The sequence below is a fragment of the Pterocles gutturalis genome, unplaced genomic scaffold (assembly GCF_000699245.1).
Source record: "Pterocles gutturalis isolate BGI_N339 unplaced genomic scaffold, ASM69924v1 scaffold4440, whole genome shotgun sequence".
Taxonomy (NCBI): domain Eukaryota; kingdom Metazoa; phylum Chordata; class Aves; order Pterocliformes; family Pteroclidae; genus Pterocles; species Pterocles gutturalis.
The window spans coordinates 71,570-92,717 of NW_010140552.1; the positions used below are offsets into that span (position 1 = coordinate 71,570).

The following is a 21,148-nucleotide window of genomic DNA, read 5'->3' on the forward strand; positions in this document are numbered from 1 at the left end:
AGTGAGGGTGACCAAGCAGTGGCACAGATTGCACAGAGATTGTGGAATCTCAGTTCTTGGAGATATTCAAAAACCATCTGGACACAGTCCTGGGCAAGCGGCTCTTGGTGGCCCTGCTTGAGCAGAGGAGTTTGGCAAGATGACCTCCAGAGGTCCCTTTCAACCTCAACCATTCTGTGATTCTGTTAGGGCACTGCATTGATACCATGTTAAAGGCATTTGAATAATGTAGTTTTATGTTTCCTGGCATACTGTTTCTGAACTGGCAGTGGGATTACAGGGACATCTCTTTATTTAACTCTTCCAGTTCTTACTGCCTTTTCATGGACTTTTCCAATGTCTGTAAATGGGGTTTCTTAGTAGTGCTTGCAGGAATTGCTGATTAAAAATCCCCTACATTTGGCACAAATGTGGTTGCCTAATCCATTATTTGAAGGAATCTCATTATCTTTTCTGTTGGGTAGATATGATGATAATGCTGTCCTCGTGGTTTGCCTGTGCACCTTTGTGCATTAACAGCTCTCTGTACTTCCAGTACAGGACTTCCATCGTATGCCTTTTTTTTTCTTTTTTGTTTATCTTCAGCTTGGCATTTTTGTAATCTTTCCAAAGTTGTCCAAAGCCCCTTGCCACTCTCTCTTTCTGTTTTTTCCCAGGTGAGGTGTTACTGTGTAAAACCTGATACCCTGTCTGTACCATCACAGGATGAATGCATAACCTTTTCAAATGGCATCTGCCAGAATATTGCATATTCATATAACATAGAAATGTTTGTCATCAATAATCTCTTTAAATATCTCCCCTTGAAAGCAATAAAAAAAAAGTTCCAGTTTTACATGGGTTCTTGCTTGTACAAAAGCAAGGGAAGTAATAACTTCGTGTCACCTTGCTCTGCTCTCTGATTTAGAGAGCAGTGAGGATGCAGCAGGGATCAGTTTCTGCAAGCCCACTGCTGTCCCAAAGTGGTTCGTTACTGGTGTGTTACCATTACTGGTCTCAGTTAGCAGCCAGTAATGAGCTGCATACATTTTATTCTATTTAGATCTTTGTATAATGCAGGTAGAGATTGATACAGAATGTAAGCTCCAGTGGAGGTCACATTAAACACTGAAAAATGCAAATAAATTACTAAAGGGAGGGGGAAATGTTTTCATCCTCTCATTGAAGTCATTGAAGTAAGAAGCTGCTTACCAGACAGTTTAGTATGGGAGATAATTTCTAGTCTAACAAACAGATATTTGCATATCTAATGAAGTACACAAGCACTATTAAGAGAAATGGACAGACTGTGTCTCAAAAATGGGGGAAATAGAATGACTCAGGATGAAAGATTAAGTGTGTTTAGTTCCCAGGAATATTTCAAAGGTGAGATTGGTAAAAGCCTGTTGTGGTTTAACCAAGGGACCTTGCAGGAATATGATCTAAGGGAGAGTGGAGGAGTGCACCTGAAAGTGCTTTGTGAGAAGTTCGTCTCTTGAAGATGAATTCTCAGACCAGGACTTCTGAATAATTTTTCAGTGATAGGGAACACATGAAACATAAGGTATGCACAAGCACTGGAACCGTGATTGCTCACTTTTGTATGGATCAGTGTAAAGAATTAAACATAGATTTTGTCTATTTGGTGGTAACTTTTGTAAGCATTTATTACAGTGTTAGCTGTTTTTAAGGTTATTCATTAAATTTGTTACTAATTTTTGACCTGAATTTGGCTTAATGTGATTTAAGGGAACTAACAAGGCATATTTTGTGCAAAAGTGTGGCAGTTCCATACCCTAGCACATTTGTGTATCATAAAGGTACCCAGGAAATACTAATAGCAGTTGGTGTTGCTGTTACACCATCCCCTTTGTCAACAGCATATACTCTGTCAGTGGAGGGAAGAGGTTTAATCCATCACCTTGCCAATATTTCTTCCCCTGCATTGAAGAGTACTCTCCCTTGTCCACGCTGTCACTGTGTGTGCAGCTCCGCATGTTCTCTGAGCTCTGCATGATTTTCTGTCTTGAGTTTCTTTTCTGGTGGGATATTGGATTATCAATCTTACTGTGTCAGAGATTGGTCTGATCTCTATAAACTTTGTTCTGGACTGGATGACTCCTCTTTTTTGTCATGCTCTGCTTTTCCTTCTTTCTGAGTCTCCCCGTAGTCTGTTGTTGAAGTACTTGTCCCAGCTCTTTCACAACGTCTTCTGTTCTCAGCTCTTGTTAGCTCCTTGCCAAACTTCAGTAGTAGAGTTCAGTTTGTGTTAGTCACCGGCTTCTCCCTAGTGTGTCACTTTTCTTTTGTAAATTCAGATTAAAAATATTTCTTTCTATAGTTTCATTTTTACATGGATTGCAGTAGTCTTCCATTTTTGCAACAAATTTTTGTGTTTGTGTTCTCCTCTCTGAGTTAATTAAGCTATTAAACAAATCAAGTATATCTGAAAACACAACTGTCAAAAATAAGGCTACTTTCTAATTATTGTCTTTCTCTTCACTAGTACCTGTTGCTTCCACATGCAGAATCAAGAACAATTTCCATCTCTTCCCATTGTTTACCATGTTTAGAGAGATTTTCAGCTCTGGTGGAGGTTTCAGCTAGTCTACTAGTCTACTTTTTAATTTTGCTTGTTTATTTAATTCATTTTTTTCCCCTGCTAATAATGATGTAGGGTTCAGGAATAACTCTGGGCCCAAAGTGCTTTAAAATGACCCTCTTTATTCAGAGACGCAGTGCTATCTGCCTCTGTGTACCAGGACGTGGGCTGAGTGGGGCCCGTTGCTCAGCCTTCCTGCGCCAGGGAAGCAAAGCGTTTTACTGTGGGAAATCTGGAGTAACTGTGTAGAGAAGGATGATTTTTTTTCTTCCACATCTTGCACGCCTGCTTTTTAGCTGTGATTTTTCACCTGTGATGGGGAACTGCACAGCACTTTTTTGGCAGCTTGTGCCCATGCTAACCTGTAACAGAATGAAGGAGTGCATTCAATTAGTTGAATCTTTCCATGATATCTAAATGCACCAAGAAGTTCAGCTTTGACTTTCACACTTTGGTCCCAGTGGTCCATTGGAGTATTTATGTGAGCCTCTTGTAAGGGTGACTATGGATTCTGTGACAAGACTTAGTTTAAGTAGTTACATCCTTAGGCATGAGTGGGGAGGGGACAGTGTGGACTTGCGTGAGAACAGAATGAATTATCTGTTATTTGTGTTTCTCTAGAATTCAGGATGATTTTTTTTTTTGTCTACAGATAGATACATTCTGTCTTTTATCAGAAAAGTGTTCTCATAACTTCTTTAGCTCTTATACTAACAAATCAGCAAGAAGAGAGCAGATATTTTTATTAAGATAGTAAAAATTTATCCTAATCTAATATTATCTAAAGAATTTGCATAAGAATGTAAGACAAACTTTATTTTAGGGTTTAGGATAAGCAACAAGACCTAAAAACAATGTCTCTGGATTTATCCAGGACAGTCCATTTGTATTTCCGTGTCTTACTCTGGTGGAGAGGAGAAGAGAAATAGATACAATCCCCACAAAAACATTTCCTTCAGATGCAGTGCATATGATTAGCTATATTGTAGTTTTATCCCCAGGTGGAATGTTGTAATACATATTTTTGAGGCACTAGTAGTGTGAGACATCTGCCTGTCTTCCCAAAACTCCTTTTTCTACTTTCACTGCTAAAATGTGCCCATCACCTGTGAATACAATCTCACTTTAAAGCAAACATAAAAGAGGTAAATCTGGGTATATAGAGTATTGTACTAATGGAAACATTCATGTCTTTATTACTGTGATGCAAATCAGTTTTGTGTATGCCAGATGAAAAGATTTATTTTACCTCATTGTTATAATTCTTAAGTAGTGTGGATTTATGGAGTTTTCTGCGTACATGCAGATCAGTTTTGCTGCGAAGGGAAGGAATGTAGCAGTGGCACTTGATAATTTTCTTTGCAGCAGTATTCATACTGGAAATGCTCAGTAATCAGTGGTGTGTTGTTTTCAGCTGTAGAATCCTCATGCTCTATTAACTGTGGTGGTAGGAAAATGGCTGTTGGCAATTTTCCATCATGTCAGTGCTCTTCGTATTTATGTTAAAAACAGTATTTATGAAGGCAACAAAAGTCAGTCTTGTTTTTTCCTCTCTCCAGATCTTTCAGTGTTGAGAGTTGGAATGTATTTTCTCTGTTCATCTGTTGTGTATATACTGTAAGGGATGCACATACAGCACTAGCCTTGTAACTTGGAGTAATAGAAACCTGAGTTGATTTCAGTCTGTGTCTCGGTTTGTTCTGTGTAACTCTTTGTTCTAATGTATGTCTAAGAAGAGTTTAGAATACCGACATTAGATTGAAGGCTGGAAAAAAAAGGTTTATATTTATAAAGAAACTTTGTGAAAGTTTTTTTTTTCATTGTTTGTTACTGTGCAGCAAATCATAATGATCTGTCCAGGTATTATTTAAAAGAAAGGCATTGTTCATGTAGAGATCGATACAACCAACATGATACATAATTCAGCCTCAGTGGGTGATTGCATTCATTTTTCATTTTAACGTTGAATCATTTGATATACTTCGAAGTAACAAAGCAATGATCTATAGACTGGGGTTATGAAAATTGAAAGCAATTTAATAATATGCATGTCAAATAAAATCAACAGGTTTCTATTTTATTTTCTTAAACGGTAAACTAACCATCGCCTAGTGTCAAGGCTCAGTTGCTTAAAAAAGTAGGAAAGTTTTTCTTTCTGTATTACTGCTTATTCTCCCTCCTTGCCCTCCCCGGCTTTCTCTTCCACATATTTTCCCCTATCGGATCCTTTGGTATTCACTTTGCATTAAACATCTGCTATTCGTATCAAACACTCTGGAAATCCATCCATTGTTTATGTCAGTTAATGTTAAGTAATACTTTGTACAGCAATAAGAAGCAATAAAAACCCCAGCAATAAACTGCTGTGTGTCGGTGATTTCTCCTCAGGGTCTGCAACAAGACATTTGATTTGACTGAAATAATGGCAAACAGTTTTACACCTTTGCATTAACTCTGCAGGCTAATGTCCGTGTGAGTTGGTAAGTGTCATGCTTACAGAAGGATATTGGTGGTGTAGTCCCAGAGATAAAAACTGATGGCTGCCAGAATAAGCGTTTGGGTAAACAGAAATGTTAGCTGAAGATTTTCCTTCATGGGAAATCTGGATGTCATCCAGCTTGTTTGTGACTTCTGTGTGTTTGAATACTTTAGATGTAGTGAGAGAAGATAGAAGAATACTATTACGTTGTAGTTTAGCTGACTTTTATCTATTACTTTTATTTAATGTAGGGTACCTAGGTCCTAAGTGCCAGAAGTGAGATACTGAGATCCTGAAATAGTTTAGTTTTGAGGAAATATGTACTTAGTATTTTCTGGAGATCAGGTGTCTCAAAGTGTCTCAAGGTAAACATTCAAATCATAGAATCACAGAATCATAGAATGGTTTGGGTTGGAAAAGACCTTAAAGAATCCATCAATTGTGTTTTGTTCTGCTGTTGCAGTCAGTTGGAGACCTTCCTGTTGGCTTCAGAGAGCTTTCACCAAGCTCTGGAATGTTGTTCCCCCTGCCAAAAAACTTTTTAAGGGGATGAAAGTACATACAGTGAAAACTTGGTTTTCCAGCACAATTTTCTCTGTCATATACCAAGCAAGAAGTTCAGAAGAGAATGTTTTTCAGTAGCCAGTTCAGATGTTTCTTGTAATTACTGTTATCAGTAGTTCTTGATCAGTGGAAAATTTTGATATTTCTTACAATAACCACTGTTTGACTTCATAGTTTTTAACCAGAGCTGTAACTTGTAGTTGGTTTCTTCCTTAAAGTCTGCATAAATCATTGAATGGTATTCTGTTTATGGAAAAGCAACTTCTACTTGTTGTTTATACAAGAAATGGCTTTGATTAAGGAATATGAGTGGCAGAAATATAAACCCTTTTAGTAAATAGTTCTTGTTTTTGTACAACAACATTCATTTGGGAAATTGCACAAGACCTTTAGAGAGATTTAGTAAAGTTATTGATTGTATTATGCAACATTAGGAAGGGGCAAAACCATACTTTGCATTTTCATTTGTCAAGGCTAAAATAAACTGATGTTACTCTGTGCTTTCTCATAATATGTTGAAATTATTGTCAAAAAGGTGAAATACCTGGTAGTAAGAAATCTACACCTGAAATCTTGAAGAAAGCTTCTCTGAAGAAATGAATTAAAATAATGCTGTGAGAGGCAGACAGGTAAATTAAATTATTTTTATAGTGTAATTTTTGTAATAAAAATAGGGATTATAAAGGGAAAACATGGAGTTCACGGAATTAACATTTTATTTCTGTGTATCTCCTGGATTTATTAGGGAAAATATATATGTAAAGATGCTTGGCAGAAAATTCTTGTTTCTCAATGTATAGTCTCATTTACAAGTTGCAGTGTTTCAGGGCTCTCAGATTTTTTGGGGGGACATAGTATGTAAGATAACAGAAAATCTGCAGAAGTTGTTCACACATTTATTTGTCTATTTATTTTTTTTCCCCAGTAGCTGGTTTTTATCTTCCACCTTGAGTATTAGAAATCTAATACTGCCATATGTTCAGTAGGATATAGCCCTCAGGTACATTTCAACCGGCAGCTAGACCAAGTAAAATTACAGTAAAAATTACAGTACCCAATATTAGTAAATGTGTTCATGTGTGTGGATGTCTTGTCTGTCTGTGTTTATACATGCAGTTATATGTACCGTAAGGATGTGTGTCTGTTATGCCAGTGTCCCCATCAGACTTCAAACTAAGTGGTTAAACAAAGTGGAATGATAGTAGTGGAAGAGGTGCTTTGATAGTTGTAAAAGAGTAGGATGGGGAAGGGGGTGGAAGGACCCTCAAATTCAGGGTACTCTGCATGAGAGAGTTGGATCTTGTTTTGCACTCAATCCTATTCAGTTCTAATCCTGCTTTCATTTAAAGCAAGAGTGATGTTCCCAGTTGTGTGGCTTGGGAAATTTAATGGTATTAAAGGGTGTCTAGAAAATACTATAACTGAGTGGGGGAAAAGGAAAAACAGTATAGTTTGTGTAAATTACACAAATACAAAGTTCATAGGTGAGGTTTAAAAAAATATCAGAAGTGGATTCTCTTTGTGACCAGTTTAGGTGTTAAATTGCTAATTTATATTTTCCGCTATGATGATACTTGCTAATTATATCAGACAATTATATTTTGATGTAAGGTCACATAGTTATGATGCCTTAATTAAACATTTGGAAATAAAACAAGCTGTTGAGCTATGTACAGTTTTTGTATCTTTAAATTTTTTTCCTGAGCTTCACACAGAAATAGATTTAAAAAACGTCCAAATGCTGTCCTTGTATTCGAATAATTGTACCAATATAGTATGTTTGTCTGAAGTTCCAACAGAGTTTTGTCCTGATTGCTTTTCTGGTGATTTTATTTAGCTGTGTAGTTTGTACTTCTTGGTCATGAATTTAGTCTCTGAAGGCCAAGAAGTGGAAACCCTCTATTATTCCTGCAGTACACTGAACTCTCTGCACTGCTCTATCAGGAAATCTCAAGTAACAGTTTTATGATGTATGAGAATATTATTCTCTGCAAGCAATAACATGCATTTCTATTTCCCCAGCAATATCCACATAATCAAACATTCACAAGTGCTTTACAAAGAATTTAATTAAATAGTGTGCACAGTAGCTGGATGCAGTGTGCACACAAGCCGTTACATATTCAGTAGTTCACATTTTGCAGAATGCTTTTGAGCAGTACAATATGAGAATGATATTTCTATCAAAATGTACATCATCACCCCTTCCTTTTGTACCTTGCTCCTTAAAAATTACACTAAAACCTTAACAGATGTCACCTCCAGGAGCACCAGGTATCTTCCTCAGTGCTCTAATGGTGTGATAAACAGAGGGAAATACAAATTCTCATGTTGAGACTTGAACATCAAACGTTATTCCTCTGAAATCAAACATTTATGATTCCCTAGAGAAAGATATAGATTATTGTGTTTTTTACCACAAAACTAGACATGTTTGGAATTTTATTTAAAAGTAGTAGAAATCTGTGGAGCAATCAAGACAAACCACTGAAGAATCTCATTTCTAAATTAACACCAAGACTGGACATTCAGAATTTAGACATGGGCAATGAGACAAAAAGATGTCTCATTTTATGATAACAAGTATGTTCAGAGTCCATTCTGTCAGTCACTGGAGATTAAGAAAGTCAGTTCTTTGGCATTAAAATGCAGTGCATCAGATTCTGCATCGGGAAAATGTAGGAGCGTGTTCATATGTTGTAGTGCACTTAATTCATTCAGCATTATTGGTGTGCTCATGTCACCTGCAGGGATTAGCATTCTGGAAGCCAGCAGGGTTATCTATTACATTTTGTTTTGTCTGTTCAGAAAAGCCCTTTAAGCATTAGCCGATGCGTGAGAAGAGTTTCCAGGCTTGCAGAGCAATGGGGCTGTGTTGGATGAAAGTGATTTAGAATATCCCTCTGTGGTTGTCTACCTTCCAGGCAGTTAGCCGTCCATCAGATTGGAAGGTTTTATTGGTATGTCAGTGCTATAAAGTATCAGTCCAAACCAGCAGACCAATGCCAATGACACAAATACTGAAAGACAGCCTATAATTAGCCTGTAAAGGTGTTTAGATGGAGGTGAACTACGTTTCTGACTTGTATGAGACCTCAACCTAGTCTCCCAGTTCCACAGAGTTATTCCAGTTTATTACTGGCTGACACTGACAAAATCTGTCCGTTATGACTGGCAAGAAAGACCAAAAACTACAAATGAACCCAAAGAAGAGAAAGGAGACAAAAGGAACAGTTAAGAGTAGGGAACTGATGTTGCTTTCATGCTGTTCTATTTTTGGTGTCATTTTGCTTACTTGAGGGGAATTGCTGAAAACTTAATTGGTGTAAATAAGAACAGTCTCTCTGTATTCTTCTTCTGAAGATGCCTTTTGGAGGAAAGTTTAATTGCTGCAGGAGAAGTTACAGCTTTCTTTACAGAGTTGAGAATGGGTGAGATCCCTGTTTAATGCTAATGAAGATTTGTCATTAACTTCAGTGATTTCACCCAGTAGCCTTTGTGTCCCTTTTTTCCGTCCTTATCCCGTCTTTGTATAGCAGATAGGAGCTTATCATTTTGCATATAATTTATAACAAATTGCAGTTATTCTAAAATATTAGTACAGTTCAAGGTTCAACTGAAGAAGAGAAGGGAAGCATGTAATTTTGAATTTACTCGCATGTCTAATTTTGAATACCATGTTTTGGATTTTTGCTTTATTTCCTTTAATTAGACTCTTATTCTAGTGTCTGCCTTTATAGAAGATATTTATTGTTTACCATTTCTAGTGTGTCTCTGTTTGTAATTTAAATCTTTTAACTCTCCTTGTATTTGGAAGTAGCCGCGAGTCTCTCTCTGTGCTTCTACTAGAAGTCTGGGATTTTTATGCTTCTTGCAGCAGGCCCTTTTTGGGAGTGCTGGAAATATATCCGAGTTTTCCATTCCTGATATTTCAGTGGCAACTTCCTGTGAATCCTGACGTAGAGCTGCTGCTGTCAGGTTGTTCTCCAAGCCAACTCTAACACATGTATCAGCAAGTCAAACTGACAAACTCAGACAAACTTGTGTGATGTGTCTGTACTGTGATAAAATTTAGAGTATTATTTAGAATAAGCAGGTCAGAATTTTTCTTCAGGTTGGGAAGTCAACCCAGAGACCTTTCCTCCCACCCGAGGAGGTACCACCTAGATAGACTTGTGTTAACTGCGAATGAACTAGCTTTGGAACCAGAAGTAGTGCAGCCAAATGAGAGGAGTGTGACAGCCGGGATAATTAATTAAGAAGGAGGCTAATTAGTTTGACTGGAGGGAGCACCATGCTGATGTGATAGTGTAGCTTCCAAAATTCTGGATGATTTGTACACAGGTTGCACTGGGCTTCTTGTAGCCGTACAAGTTGTTTTGCCATGAAGCAGCGTAGTATATTGGTTTATTCCCTATGTCAATTTACTGTAATTTTAGATTTATTTCCAGAGTGATAGTCAGTTTTAGTTCCTTAGTCTTCTGCAGTAAGATTTTCCTAACACAGGGATAGACGTTGTAATATTGTCTTATTCAACATCGTGCCACTGAGAGAAATTCCCCGCGGCTTTTTTTTTTTACCTGATGAAAGACCTTTGCATCTTCTTCTTAATATTTTGTCACTTACTAAATACAAAACCGAAGTAATACTTCTGAAGTTAGGTATGGCACCATTGTTCCAGCCTGCAGAGCTGAGAGGTGGCTGTCAGCAGTCCTGTTCTCAGAGGGTGCATGCTTGCAATAGTGCACACTGAAGGATGCCTTGTTTTGTAAGAACTGGTGATTCTGAACACTTTGCCATCTTTCTGATCGTTACAAAACAGTATTTCTGCAGTGTTCCCCTTAATATCGGTTCTTACATACAGTGTGTCATGTAAGATCTTCATAAAGGAGTCACTTTAATGAAAAGATAAAAAATACTTGTGGTAAAAGTCTGTGTTACTACGTTGATACGGTACAGTAAACATAAGGAGCAATATCAAACCCAGAAATAAATCAACAACAAGGTATTTTAAGATAAGCTAGATTCTGTATAGAGCTTCTTCAGTAAGAAATACTAAGTACTGTGTTGCAGCGATAACATGTTAATTGTGTGAACTGATAGTGATGTCAGATCAAAAATGACTATTTTTTTGTTTCCTACATAGCATTGCTAGAGAGCTAAAATTAAGTTTTGTTTTTATATGTGTGTTATTTAAAGTGCTTTTAGTGATGATTTCTGGCCTTACTCATGAGACCTCTTCAACATAGTAGCTCCCACAGGAGTTAACATACATTTTTTCTATTTCTAGATCTGTTAGCTGTGCCTAAACATCCATATGCTGCTATGGAGAACTGGGGACTGAGTGTTTTTGTGGAGCAAAGGATACTGTTGGACCCAAGCATTTCTTCTATATCATACCTACTGGATGTCACCATGGTCATTGTACATGAGCTATGTCATCAGGTATTGAAGGTGTTCAGATATTTGGTATGAATGTCAGAAACCATGCATTCCTTTTCAAAACTGAAAATGGATTTGTGTTGTTCACATAGACCGTTGTAACTTTTGTTGTATCTGTATTCCAAATAATAGAGAGATCTGTAAGATACATCACTACAATGCAGACACTAGGAAGACTCAAAATGGGGATAAAGGAGAAAATTAGTAGCAATGAACAACTTCCCTATCTTCTATATGATTATATTCTGTATGCTTTTGTGTTAGTGTGCTGTTGGTGTGTAGACTAAACACGCTAACTGTAGAAAATTATTTATTGCAGAACTGTAGCACATTCATGATGAGTTTCATGTTCTTGTCAAAATTGTTTTGTCTGAAATCAATTTGGTAGTCATCTTCTTCTTCTATCACATATACACATCCTTCCATTTTCTTTCTCTTTTAATTTTTTTTTATATTTGGTATTGACCCTTTCTGCACTAATGATGGATAATTGATTCATTATGTGTACAGAAACTTTTGTATCAATAAGAAAACTTTGTAATAAGCCCATATTACAATTTATTTTACATTTCTTCCATCTTCTTAAGCTAAACACATTATGAGCATTTGGTAATATTGAGTTGAATGCAACTGTTATTCAAGGAATTTGCTACAGGGGCAGGAAACCATTTCTTGCACTCACAAGAGGCATAATCATTGCCTTCAGGTTAAAATGGATGAAATCCTACTGTGTAATCAGCATGGCTTACATCTCTGACTTTACACACTATTCTTTAGAAGGCAATGCAAATTCTTAACACTTTCTGCAAATAAAAAGTACCATATGAAAGGGAGCCTTTGTAGTGGAGTTCTGGTAGATGAACCTGGAAATAATAATGTTTGGTTCATATTCACGTTTTGCATTCAGTCTGATGGTGAATATGAAGTTCTCAACTACAACATGAAATTTTAATTGAAAGTTAGTGCTGGTTTGTTCTCAATGCCATCATCTGATTTTGTTATATGCTCTTTATTGTGCAGTACAATAGAGTAGCACACTGTTCAGCTAGAAAAATTACAGTGCCTTAGGAATCAGGTGTGGAAAACACATATTAGGTCATCAAATCCCAGCTCCGGTTAGTATTGCATTCTTCTGTGTGGTGTGTTTTTGTAGTGCTGGGTTCAGTGCTCCTGATTACAGGGTTATGCCTCTTCCCTTAAAACCTTTTGATTAAATCTGATTGTCAATAACTTTTTCCTAGTGTTCAGCTCAAGTCTTCCTTTTTCTGAAGTAATTCCATTACTTCCAGTTATTCTTTACCCTGCTTTAGTAGTTTCCTGTGCTTCCAAAACAATTTATAGTTCAGATGGGGGCAATTATCACATCAGTAACTTGCTAAGTTTGTTTATTTGATTCTCATTGAAATTGAGGCCTCTTTACATTGTTCTGGGAATATCAGAGGATCATGAAGTAGGTGAAAACTATATTTGAATTTATTTTAGGGTAGCAATGTGGTCATAGAGTGTTTCTAAGTGACCTTAAAAGTGCAAATGAGAAGGTTTACTTGGTGTCCATCTTGGTATTACTTTCAGTGTTGCTCACGTAATTAAAAGTATCTTCCTCCATTCATGTTCCCGCTGTTTCTGTTTTAGTAACATGCAGATCAGGTCCTTGCTCAACTGCTGCACTGGATATAACTAGACAAGATAGAAAATATTCAGGTGGAAGAAGTATTATTTCTACTTTTTAGATGCAGAATTGAGTCACAGCAAATATGGATTGTTCATCTGCAAATAAAGTTTGAAGGAAGAAACTTTCCAAAAATACAAGCTGCAGAACACTATCTAGCACCTTCATCACTATATTGTCCTTATTTAGACAGTTTTTTTCTTCTTTTATCTTACTGCACTCAGAAGCACCTCAAGGAGACTTTAGCTGTGGATAACATAGAGCAGAAGCTGTAAACACTACTAGCTTAGCTGAAAGTGTATTGAACTGAGACCAGGTTGAGTCCAGGATCTCTTGCCTCTGCTCTTTAATTGTTAACTATTCACTGAATTTTTCATCCTCTTTTACTGTGCATCATCTCACCTGCTTACCTGGGGTGGCACATGAATATTCCTACCCTTCACTCATTTTTACATGTAGAATAACAGAAATTAACACTTCTGGTGCAGACAAAAGTAGAATCCACATATTCAGTTTTTTTTTAATTTACTGATTTTTTTTTGGTTTTTTTTTTTGTTTTAAATTTCAGGTGAGAGGAAAGGGAACTTTCCTAAAGTATGTTTTCCTAAAACAGAATCATAGAATGGTTTGGGCTGGAAGAGACCTTAAAGATGATCTAGTTTCACACCCCCTGCCATGGGCAGGGACACCTTCCACTAGGTCAGGTTACTCAAATACATGTTGGTTTTGTTTGTTTGTTTGTTTGTTTTAAGAATTGTATCATTGTCCTGTTTCCCCTGATTTTAAACCCATGACTTTGAAACTTACAGAACACACCTGAGCATGTAGCAAACTGACCTGTGGGAGACCCTTGTTACTTAGAGTGTTAACACAGTAATTACTTTGCTAATATTCCTTAGATTAGATTAAGTATTGGGATTGTTACCTTTAGATATGACTGTTTAAAATAAAAATTCCCAAACCTGCTGGGTATTAATGCTTGAGCACAGTGTTCGGGACAGATAGAGAATGAGAGACAGTATTGCAGAAGGACGAAGAAGTTCTGTGGTTGTCAAAATACAGGTAAAAAGCATGTAAGAAAGAATTCTACACCAGGTTTCTTCACTGGTGACTTTGTAATGCTTGGCCAGATATTTATTTTAGGTACATGTTTTAGGAGGGGCACATTAAAGTTACACGGGTAGCTTTAGTTTAGTAATTTTGTAGGTTGCTAGCGCTTGATATTTCAGTTTGAGTGTTCTTTTAGAACATTTTATGTATTTAATTAAAAAAATCATAATTGGAAGAAGGAGTGGTTGGGCATGAAAACTCCTCGAAGCCCCAAAACACAATTGCATATTGATCAAAACACACATATTTCTATCAGCTTAAGTTGATAGCTCGAAATAATTACCATAATTTATTAAAATAATTCTATTAAGGTGGTAATCAGTTTTATTTGCATATCACAGATCAGTCCCACCTACAGACTTTGAAGAAAGAGTCATTTGAATTTATGCACCATGATTTTTCTTGATAGTTTTCCCACCTGAGCACAAAACTTGGTGTGACAGATTGAGTTAAAGAGGCATGAAAGCAGAAGGAAAATGAAAAATTTCTAAATCAATGGTTTTTAAATAATCTGTAAAGAAAGCGTATAGAAAAAGTGTCCTTTCAGTGTGTCTGTAAAATAATTGCCTTCTGCATGACAGACTGAACATAATACCTGAGGGAGATGAGAAGTTTATATAATCAATACATTTCAATTCATTTTTCTTTTCCAAAATGAAAAGAAGTAATGATTTTCACTCCAGGCAAATAGTGTCCATAATCAAATACACAAATAAATAAATTAACAATTACTTAAATGAAATGCTTTACTTAATGTTTTCCTTTCAGACATGTAACACCTAGGAAGATAATCATATCTTTCTGCTGGAAGGTTTGGCTTCATTAATTGCAGTCTCTGGGACTGCTCTGTCTCCTACATTCATAACTATCTTTGATAGTATTCAAGACTAGTTAAGCAAGTTCCCTGCATTTTCATATTGCTATCACATGCTGTTTTAATGCCTGTAAAACATTTCGTTCTTTAGGTGGGTAACTAAACAAATACTTTTAATTGTATCTTTAATAAAGAAACCCAGAAAAACTCACAAAAGAGTATAAAAAAGTTCTTTTTTGTGACATCATAAATTAATATGTTATTAATTTTTTTGAGTTATAGGAGGATGTATTATGAACTTTACAACCTTTGGTTTTTTAAATCTCTCTCTGAATAGTCATAGAATGCCATGACTGTTACTGGTTTCATATTTGTTCAACAGTCCTCTTGTAATTCAAGAAATAAACTCTGTGCTATTGTGTTTAGTCTGTTTGTCATTAAAAATCATTTAATCAACCTATTCTAGTATAAAAGTAACTTTCATACTCCTGTGGTAGTATGCTGCTCTAACATTTCAAATTGTGAAAAGTGCATTATCTATATGAATATATTTCCAGTGTTTCTTTCTCTTTTCAGTTAAATGTTCTTAAGATCAGGATTTATCTCTGTTGGTCCTGTAGAGAGTTAATTTATTGATAGCCTTCAACTAGATTATGAACACTGAGTGTCCATTAAATTTAGTTTCACTTGGTGTGTGAATATGACTTTTGTCAACCACATCTTTTCTCCCTAAATACTTCAGTTCATTGTCAATGACATGCATTGTCACGTTTCACTTCATTTTTTTGTTCAAATCCTATCTACTGAACACAGTGTTGCAATCTGATAATCTCAGTTTCTGTAGTCTGTTCTTTGGAACCTTTGTGTTCACTTTGCTATGGATCCTGGTCACAGCATTGGTTCTTCCTTGGCGCTATTCTCACTCCACAAAGACATGCACAGGGGCGAGACCTTTCTTTCAGGTCCCTGACAAAGCCTTCAAATAAGCCAACTGTCATGGAAGCAAACTGCTTATTGGCCAACTCTGCTTTCGTTCGTTTCACTCTCATTTACAGTGCCAGCAGCAGCTCCTCTGCTCTGACATGAGTCTCTCCCTCTGGAATACTTATTTGCTGCTCCTTTTCTGTGTATTTTCAGAGCTTATGACTCCATGAAAAATCAAAATTATCTCTTTTGATTATGAATTCATTTCATTTCTAATCACGTTAAGAAGAAAACTAGCAGAGAATTTTACTGCAACAAAGTTTTAGTATTTGTTCATCAAAAAAGATGCTACAGAGGATGTTTTCATCATAGTGTATGTGCTTTTGCTCTTACCGCTAGTGTTATGATGATTCAAGTTGCTCAGGGCCATTACAATCATTTAAACAATGTTACCCATCAACAGAAGAATTGATGTTGTGTGATTTCCTTTGAATTTTTGTCCTCATTCCTCTTCCAATGATCATCCCAGCTCTGTCTGAAATCCCTCTGACACCCACATGTCCTGTACTGTGACAGGTTTGTGGCTGTTGATAGCTAGTGATCTTGTACTTTTGTAGGAGTTTAATTATCTTTGAGATCCCTGTCCTTCTTTCTAAATTAGACTGAAGTCAGTGGGGAAATTTGAGAGCAACCCAGAGGGAATGGGAGAGGCAGTCAGCTGGGTAGGGGTCCTTTGCATAAACCTAGGTGGCATGTGCAATTTTAGATACCCTCTGCCTCTGGTTGCTGTCCAGGAACACTGCAGATCTCTTGCAGTTTCAGTGAGTGGTATATAATACTGTTTTTGTTGAAGCTTGGGAACAACATGTTCTGTATAAATTAGATATGTTCAAACATGGTTCCCCAAAGGTTGTTTGTTTGATCTTCCTTTACAGTGGTTTGGTGACCTTGTGACTCCAGTTTGGTGGGAGGATGTGTGGTTGAAAGAAGGTTTTGCTCACTATTTTGAATTTGTCGGGACAGACTACCTCTACCCAGGATGGAACATGGTAAGACAGTTTTATGTTGTTAATTTGGAGACTTCACAGAAAAGTTGCTCTGCTGTTACACTGCTGCTTCTGTTAACACGGACAACTGAAAAATAGTAAATGATGCATGCAAGTATCAGATGTCCAATGAAGCAAAATCTGTAGATGTGAAATACTTTGACAACATTCCAAAAGTGTAATCTGCAATGTTATTACAAAAGAAATAAGATCATGTCTGTCATAACCCAGTATTTAAATATGTACTGTCTCTCTGCTCAGAAACATTTTGGATTAAAGTAGCTGTGATTTAACACGGACCATTTTTGAAAATATTCAGAGTATTTGAGTAGTCTGGTCTGGTGGAAGGTGACCCTGCCCATGGCAGGGGGTTGGAAATAGATGATCTTTAAGGACCCTTCCAACTTAAACCATTCTGTGATTCTGTGATTGAATTTTATCTGCAAATCCAACTTAAATTGGAAAGACATATTTGGGTAAAACATACTGTGAAACTGAACATATTTTTTTCTTACAGCAGTCTGTTCTTCTCTCTCTTAAGTTTACTCTTTTTATCTTTCTGCTATTATTTTGCATCTAGCAGTATGTACTAAGTTAACATGGGATAATTGAATTGAGAATCTAGGTTTCAGTATGATTGCCAGTTGTCTACAGCTGGGCGTGCTTTGTGAACTGGTGTGCAAATACTGGACCTCTCTGAGGGCAAACTGTCAAAACCATGCTGAGACATTCTTTTGGAGTCTTTCTGTTATATCATGTCATATCTAGTCAGGTCCCACTTTATATTAATTGCTGTAGTCTAGAAATATTATGCTTATAAGAAAAATGAGAGATACAAGCAAGACCTCAGGACAAGGAAATTTTGTGTGAGACCATGCTGAAGGTTGCTATATGGACTTCACTGTCCTTTGGAGAAATTTTTCTGTTTGCTATCCTTTTGTGTTTACACATATTTAATTATGTGTCAAAATATTTGTTATAAATACAGATTGCTTGATGGAGAATTGTAGCTTAAGTGTTTTGCTTAAACTGTTGCACACTAACTTCTGAATTTTTTTTTCTCATTTCTTGAGTATTTATTATTCTTATCCCATTAATTTTAGTGTGCCATGAAATTAAGATGCTATAGTTATGAGTGAAGCTAACTTTTTACTCTAGTTGTATGCAGGTACTCTTGCTTTAGGTATGTTTCTTGTGAAGTTTGCATTCTTTGCAGTATTTTAATTTTATCTTTCAGGTGTTAATTTTGGTTTATAATTGCATTATGAAAGGGAACATAAATATATATCCGAACTGACATCTGTCTTGAATAGGTAGGCTTGTTGGGTTTACCTGGCTTTAAACTCATTCTCTTCATCTTTATGAAAAACACATCCTGAATTACAATGTAATAATTCTAATTATGAATGCAATGAAATCTGGCAGCCCTTTATGATTTTAGCACAGTGAAATGTCATAGATGACAACGTTTATACACTGAATTTTATCTTCAAATCATCAGTCATTTGTTCTTCACATAATCAGTTTAACAAATCCAGAATAACTTTGCTTTAGAAGTCATTTGGAATATAGGATATTTGTTTGAGATTTCTGTGGAATGAATGTAATGTTCACTGTTATGCAAATGACATGCCCATCACGTGAAATTCTGGCATCTTAGCAGAATACAGGCAAAACGAATGGGTTGAACAAGGTATGACAGTTAAACTGGGAAATCAGACAAGTGCTGCATAAATTAGAATTAACTACAATAATATTGCTGTGCCTGAAAAAAATATTAATGTCATATCTGTCTGTAGACATAAACTTCTCATAAGGCTTTGGATATCATTGGCCTTTGATATAAAAATAACCACACTGGCATATTTAAATATTTTAAAAAACTGGTAGCAAGATGGAACACTTGGTGAGTTAGACATTTAAACAAGCTGTATTATTTTGCAGACTAGAGTAGAGATTGATACCAAGATGTTTCAGCCTTATTACAGAGATTGTAGGAAGAGGAAGCAAAAATTACAGTTACTGGAATTTGGCTTGCTGGATATTTTTCTTATTGGTATAAAGCATATTTGTTGCTTAGATCATACTGACATTTGTAAACTTGAAAAGATAAAAAGTGAATATTTATAAAAAGAAAAACTGTTCCAAACAACTTATTTTTTTTTTCAAAGGTGAAGGATACAGTACAAGCTTCATGAATCATTTGCAAAAACAAGAACTACAAACCTTATTTTCTGTAATGATGGTTAAACAGAGCAATATTGCAGCGTTCTGGGTGGTGTTTTGGCAGCAGTAATTCACATCTGTGAAATAAAAATAAAAGATGTTGTGCTGTATGATACCACAGCTCTTTGCATCAGAAAGACAAAGAGTAATTTTCTTTCTAAAGAATTGGCAAAGTTAGACAGTTAACTTCTTTCTCGTGTAGTTCTGAAATGTTACCCTTGAAAGTTTCCTCAAGAAGCCCATGGACTAAAATGTCAAATTCAGCTTATTTTCAGCTTATTAAAGATTTTCTGTCACATTTTCTTTTGGATAAGCGTAGAAGTAGAAGACTGGTAGTCAATTCCAGAAAAAGAGCTTTTGTCTGGAAATGCAACTTAGGCAATATGGATACATCTGAATCAAATGGATGTATCCACAGCTTCCTACCTAACTTGTTGGGTGGTTATAGGCTACAGGCATATTAGCTTTCACCATTAAAGCTCCGTAAGCCCCTGAAGTTTTGCTACTACTTGTGCGAAGATGCTTCTCTTTTAGCAGAGCTGAGCATTTGTCAGTGTCCATCTTATCTGGCATTTCCAGACTTGGTCTGGCTGAACCTGAGATTCTTCAGGAGAGCTAGCCACTAGGCGTGTTCACACCATTGTAACTTAAACCAACAACGCTGAGTTCTGCACAAAGCTTTAGATTTTATCTGAAACTTGTTTTCTGGCTTTTCCTTCTTCTCTAGGTTCTTTAGCTTGCTTAAACATTTCTTCCTCCTCTGAGGTTCTTAATATTATCAGTTTTTCTTCAATTGTTTTATAAGCTCTTCTTTTACCACGGGAAAGATGGATGGATAACAGTATTGACCAAACTGCTGTGTAACACTCTATTGAGCCTTCCAGCTGGTCTAGAACTTCTTGTCTTGTCCAGAAGGTGTTTACATACTTCATCAGGCTTGCGTGACCTTAATGAGAAAGGACATCGAGCCCTTATTAAACCCTTGCCCTCCTTGTGCCCTGGATCCTCCTATTAAAATTTTGGGTGAAGAACAGAATGAACAGTCATTCTGACAGAGGTGTCCCTTATCTGTTGCAGTTGATATAGGATACATCAGAAGGAGTGGACAAAGTTTTGTGGATTTTAAAACAGGAAGGTGAGCTTTGTGTGCTGAGATATGGTTCCACCACTGGTGTTAATATCCTTTCCAATATTTAAGTTACTTCAGATCAAAGCCAGAAATCCTGATTTCCTTCCTTAAGCTAAAAAATAAGTCCCTGCATGTTACTTTTTACCTCTTGAAGGTGAAGCTACCTTTGATTTTGCAGGAAATATGTCCCTTCTACACAGTCATTAGACATTTACCATGGAAATGAATTCACCATTCTTACCATTTCAGGCTCTTGCCTTGCCTATCCTGCGAATTTGAGAGTTTTTTTAAATTCTTACTCTAAAATATCTCAAATTCTTATTCTTAATCATAGAATCATAGAATGGCCTGGCCTGAAATGGACCTTAAAGATCATCTAGTCTGAACCCCCCTGCCATGGGCAGAGACACGTTCCACTAGACCAGGTTGCTCAAAGCCTCATCCAGCCTGGCCTTGAACACCTCCAGGGATGGGGCATCCACAGCTTCTCTGGGCAACCTGTTCCAGTGCCTCACCACCCTCTGGGTGAAATCTCATTCTTCAGCATCTTGATAGTTCAAACAATTATTTATGTGTTGTAAGGATTGTTTTAAAAAGAAAGTTGGCTCTGTAATCTATTCCTTCCAGAGAGAAGAGAATTTTACTTGATCATGTGTGCTCAGAGTGGTCACCTGCCTGTGAATTCCCTGGCTGTTGCTATTTCATGACTTAGAAAAAGATGAGGTTTCTGTATTAGAGGCTTACCATATAAATGTTTGGTTGTTCTCCATGCCACGAAAAAGCAAGAGCAGCTTCATGTGAGTTCTTGAGCTGTAAGATCTTATGACAGATACAACATGATAATCTCACCTCTGTGGGAGGTGCAGAGAAAAGAGAAAATTACGGTAGAAAAGTACATGCTGGTAATTTCCACTTTATAGCCCTGTCTTTTCTCATCTACCCTGCTCACCTTCCTCCTTTCAGAGGCCTGTTTGCAACTCTGTATTACATCTTCCTCTCTGCTTGTTTCTCTCATTATCCTGAAGTCCTTTGTATGTGGCTTTGTAAAGGAAGGAATTCAGCTGAGGTTTACAGATCCAGGTATTTACTGGCTGATCTTTTGCCTCCTTATTTTCTAGTAGAAGGAACCATCATGTTTGTCCTTGAATGCCTCTGGTGTTGGGG

At 36.6% G+C, this 21,148-nt stretch overlaps 1 protein-coding gene across 1 annotated transcript in view; it reads left to right on the forward strand.

The window, feature by feature from the left end:
• Positions 1-21,148, forward strand: part of LOC104469266 (thyrotropin-releasing hormone-degrading ectoenzyme) — a gene marked incomplete at both ends in the record, with an annotated part of 94,101 nt that overhangs the window by 66,599 nt on the left and 6,354 nt on the right. Inside the window, 2 exons of the mRNA XM_010083715.1 lie at positions 10,915-11,069; positions 16,519-16,632. Coding sequence (XP_010082017.1) covers positions 10,915-11,069; positions 16,519-16,632 — 269 coding nt within the window. The remainder of the gene's footprint in view (positions 1-10,914; positions 11,070-16,518; positions 16,633-21,148) is intronic.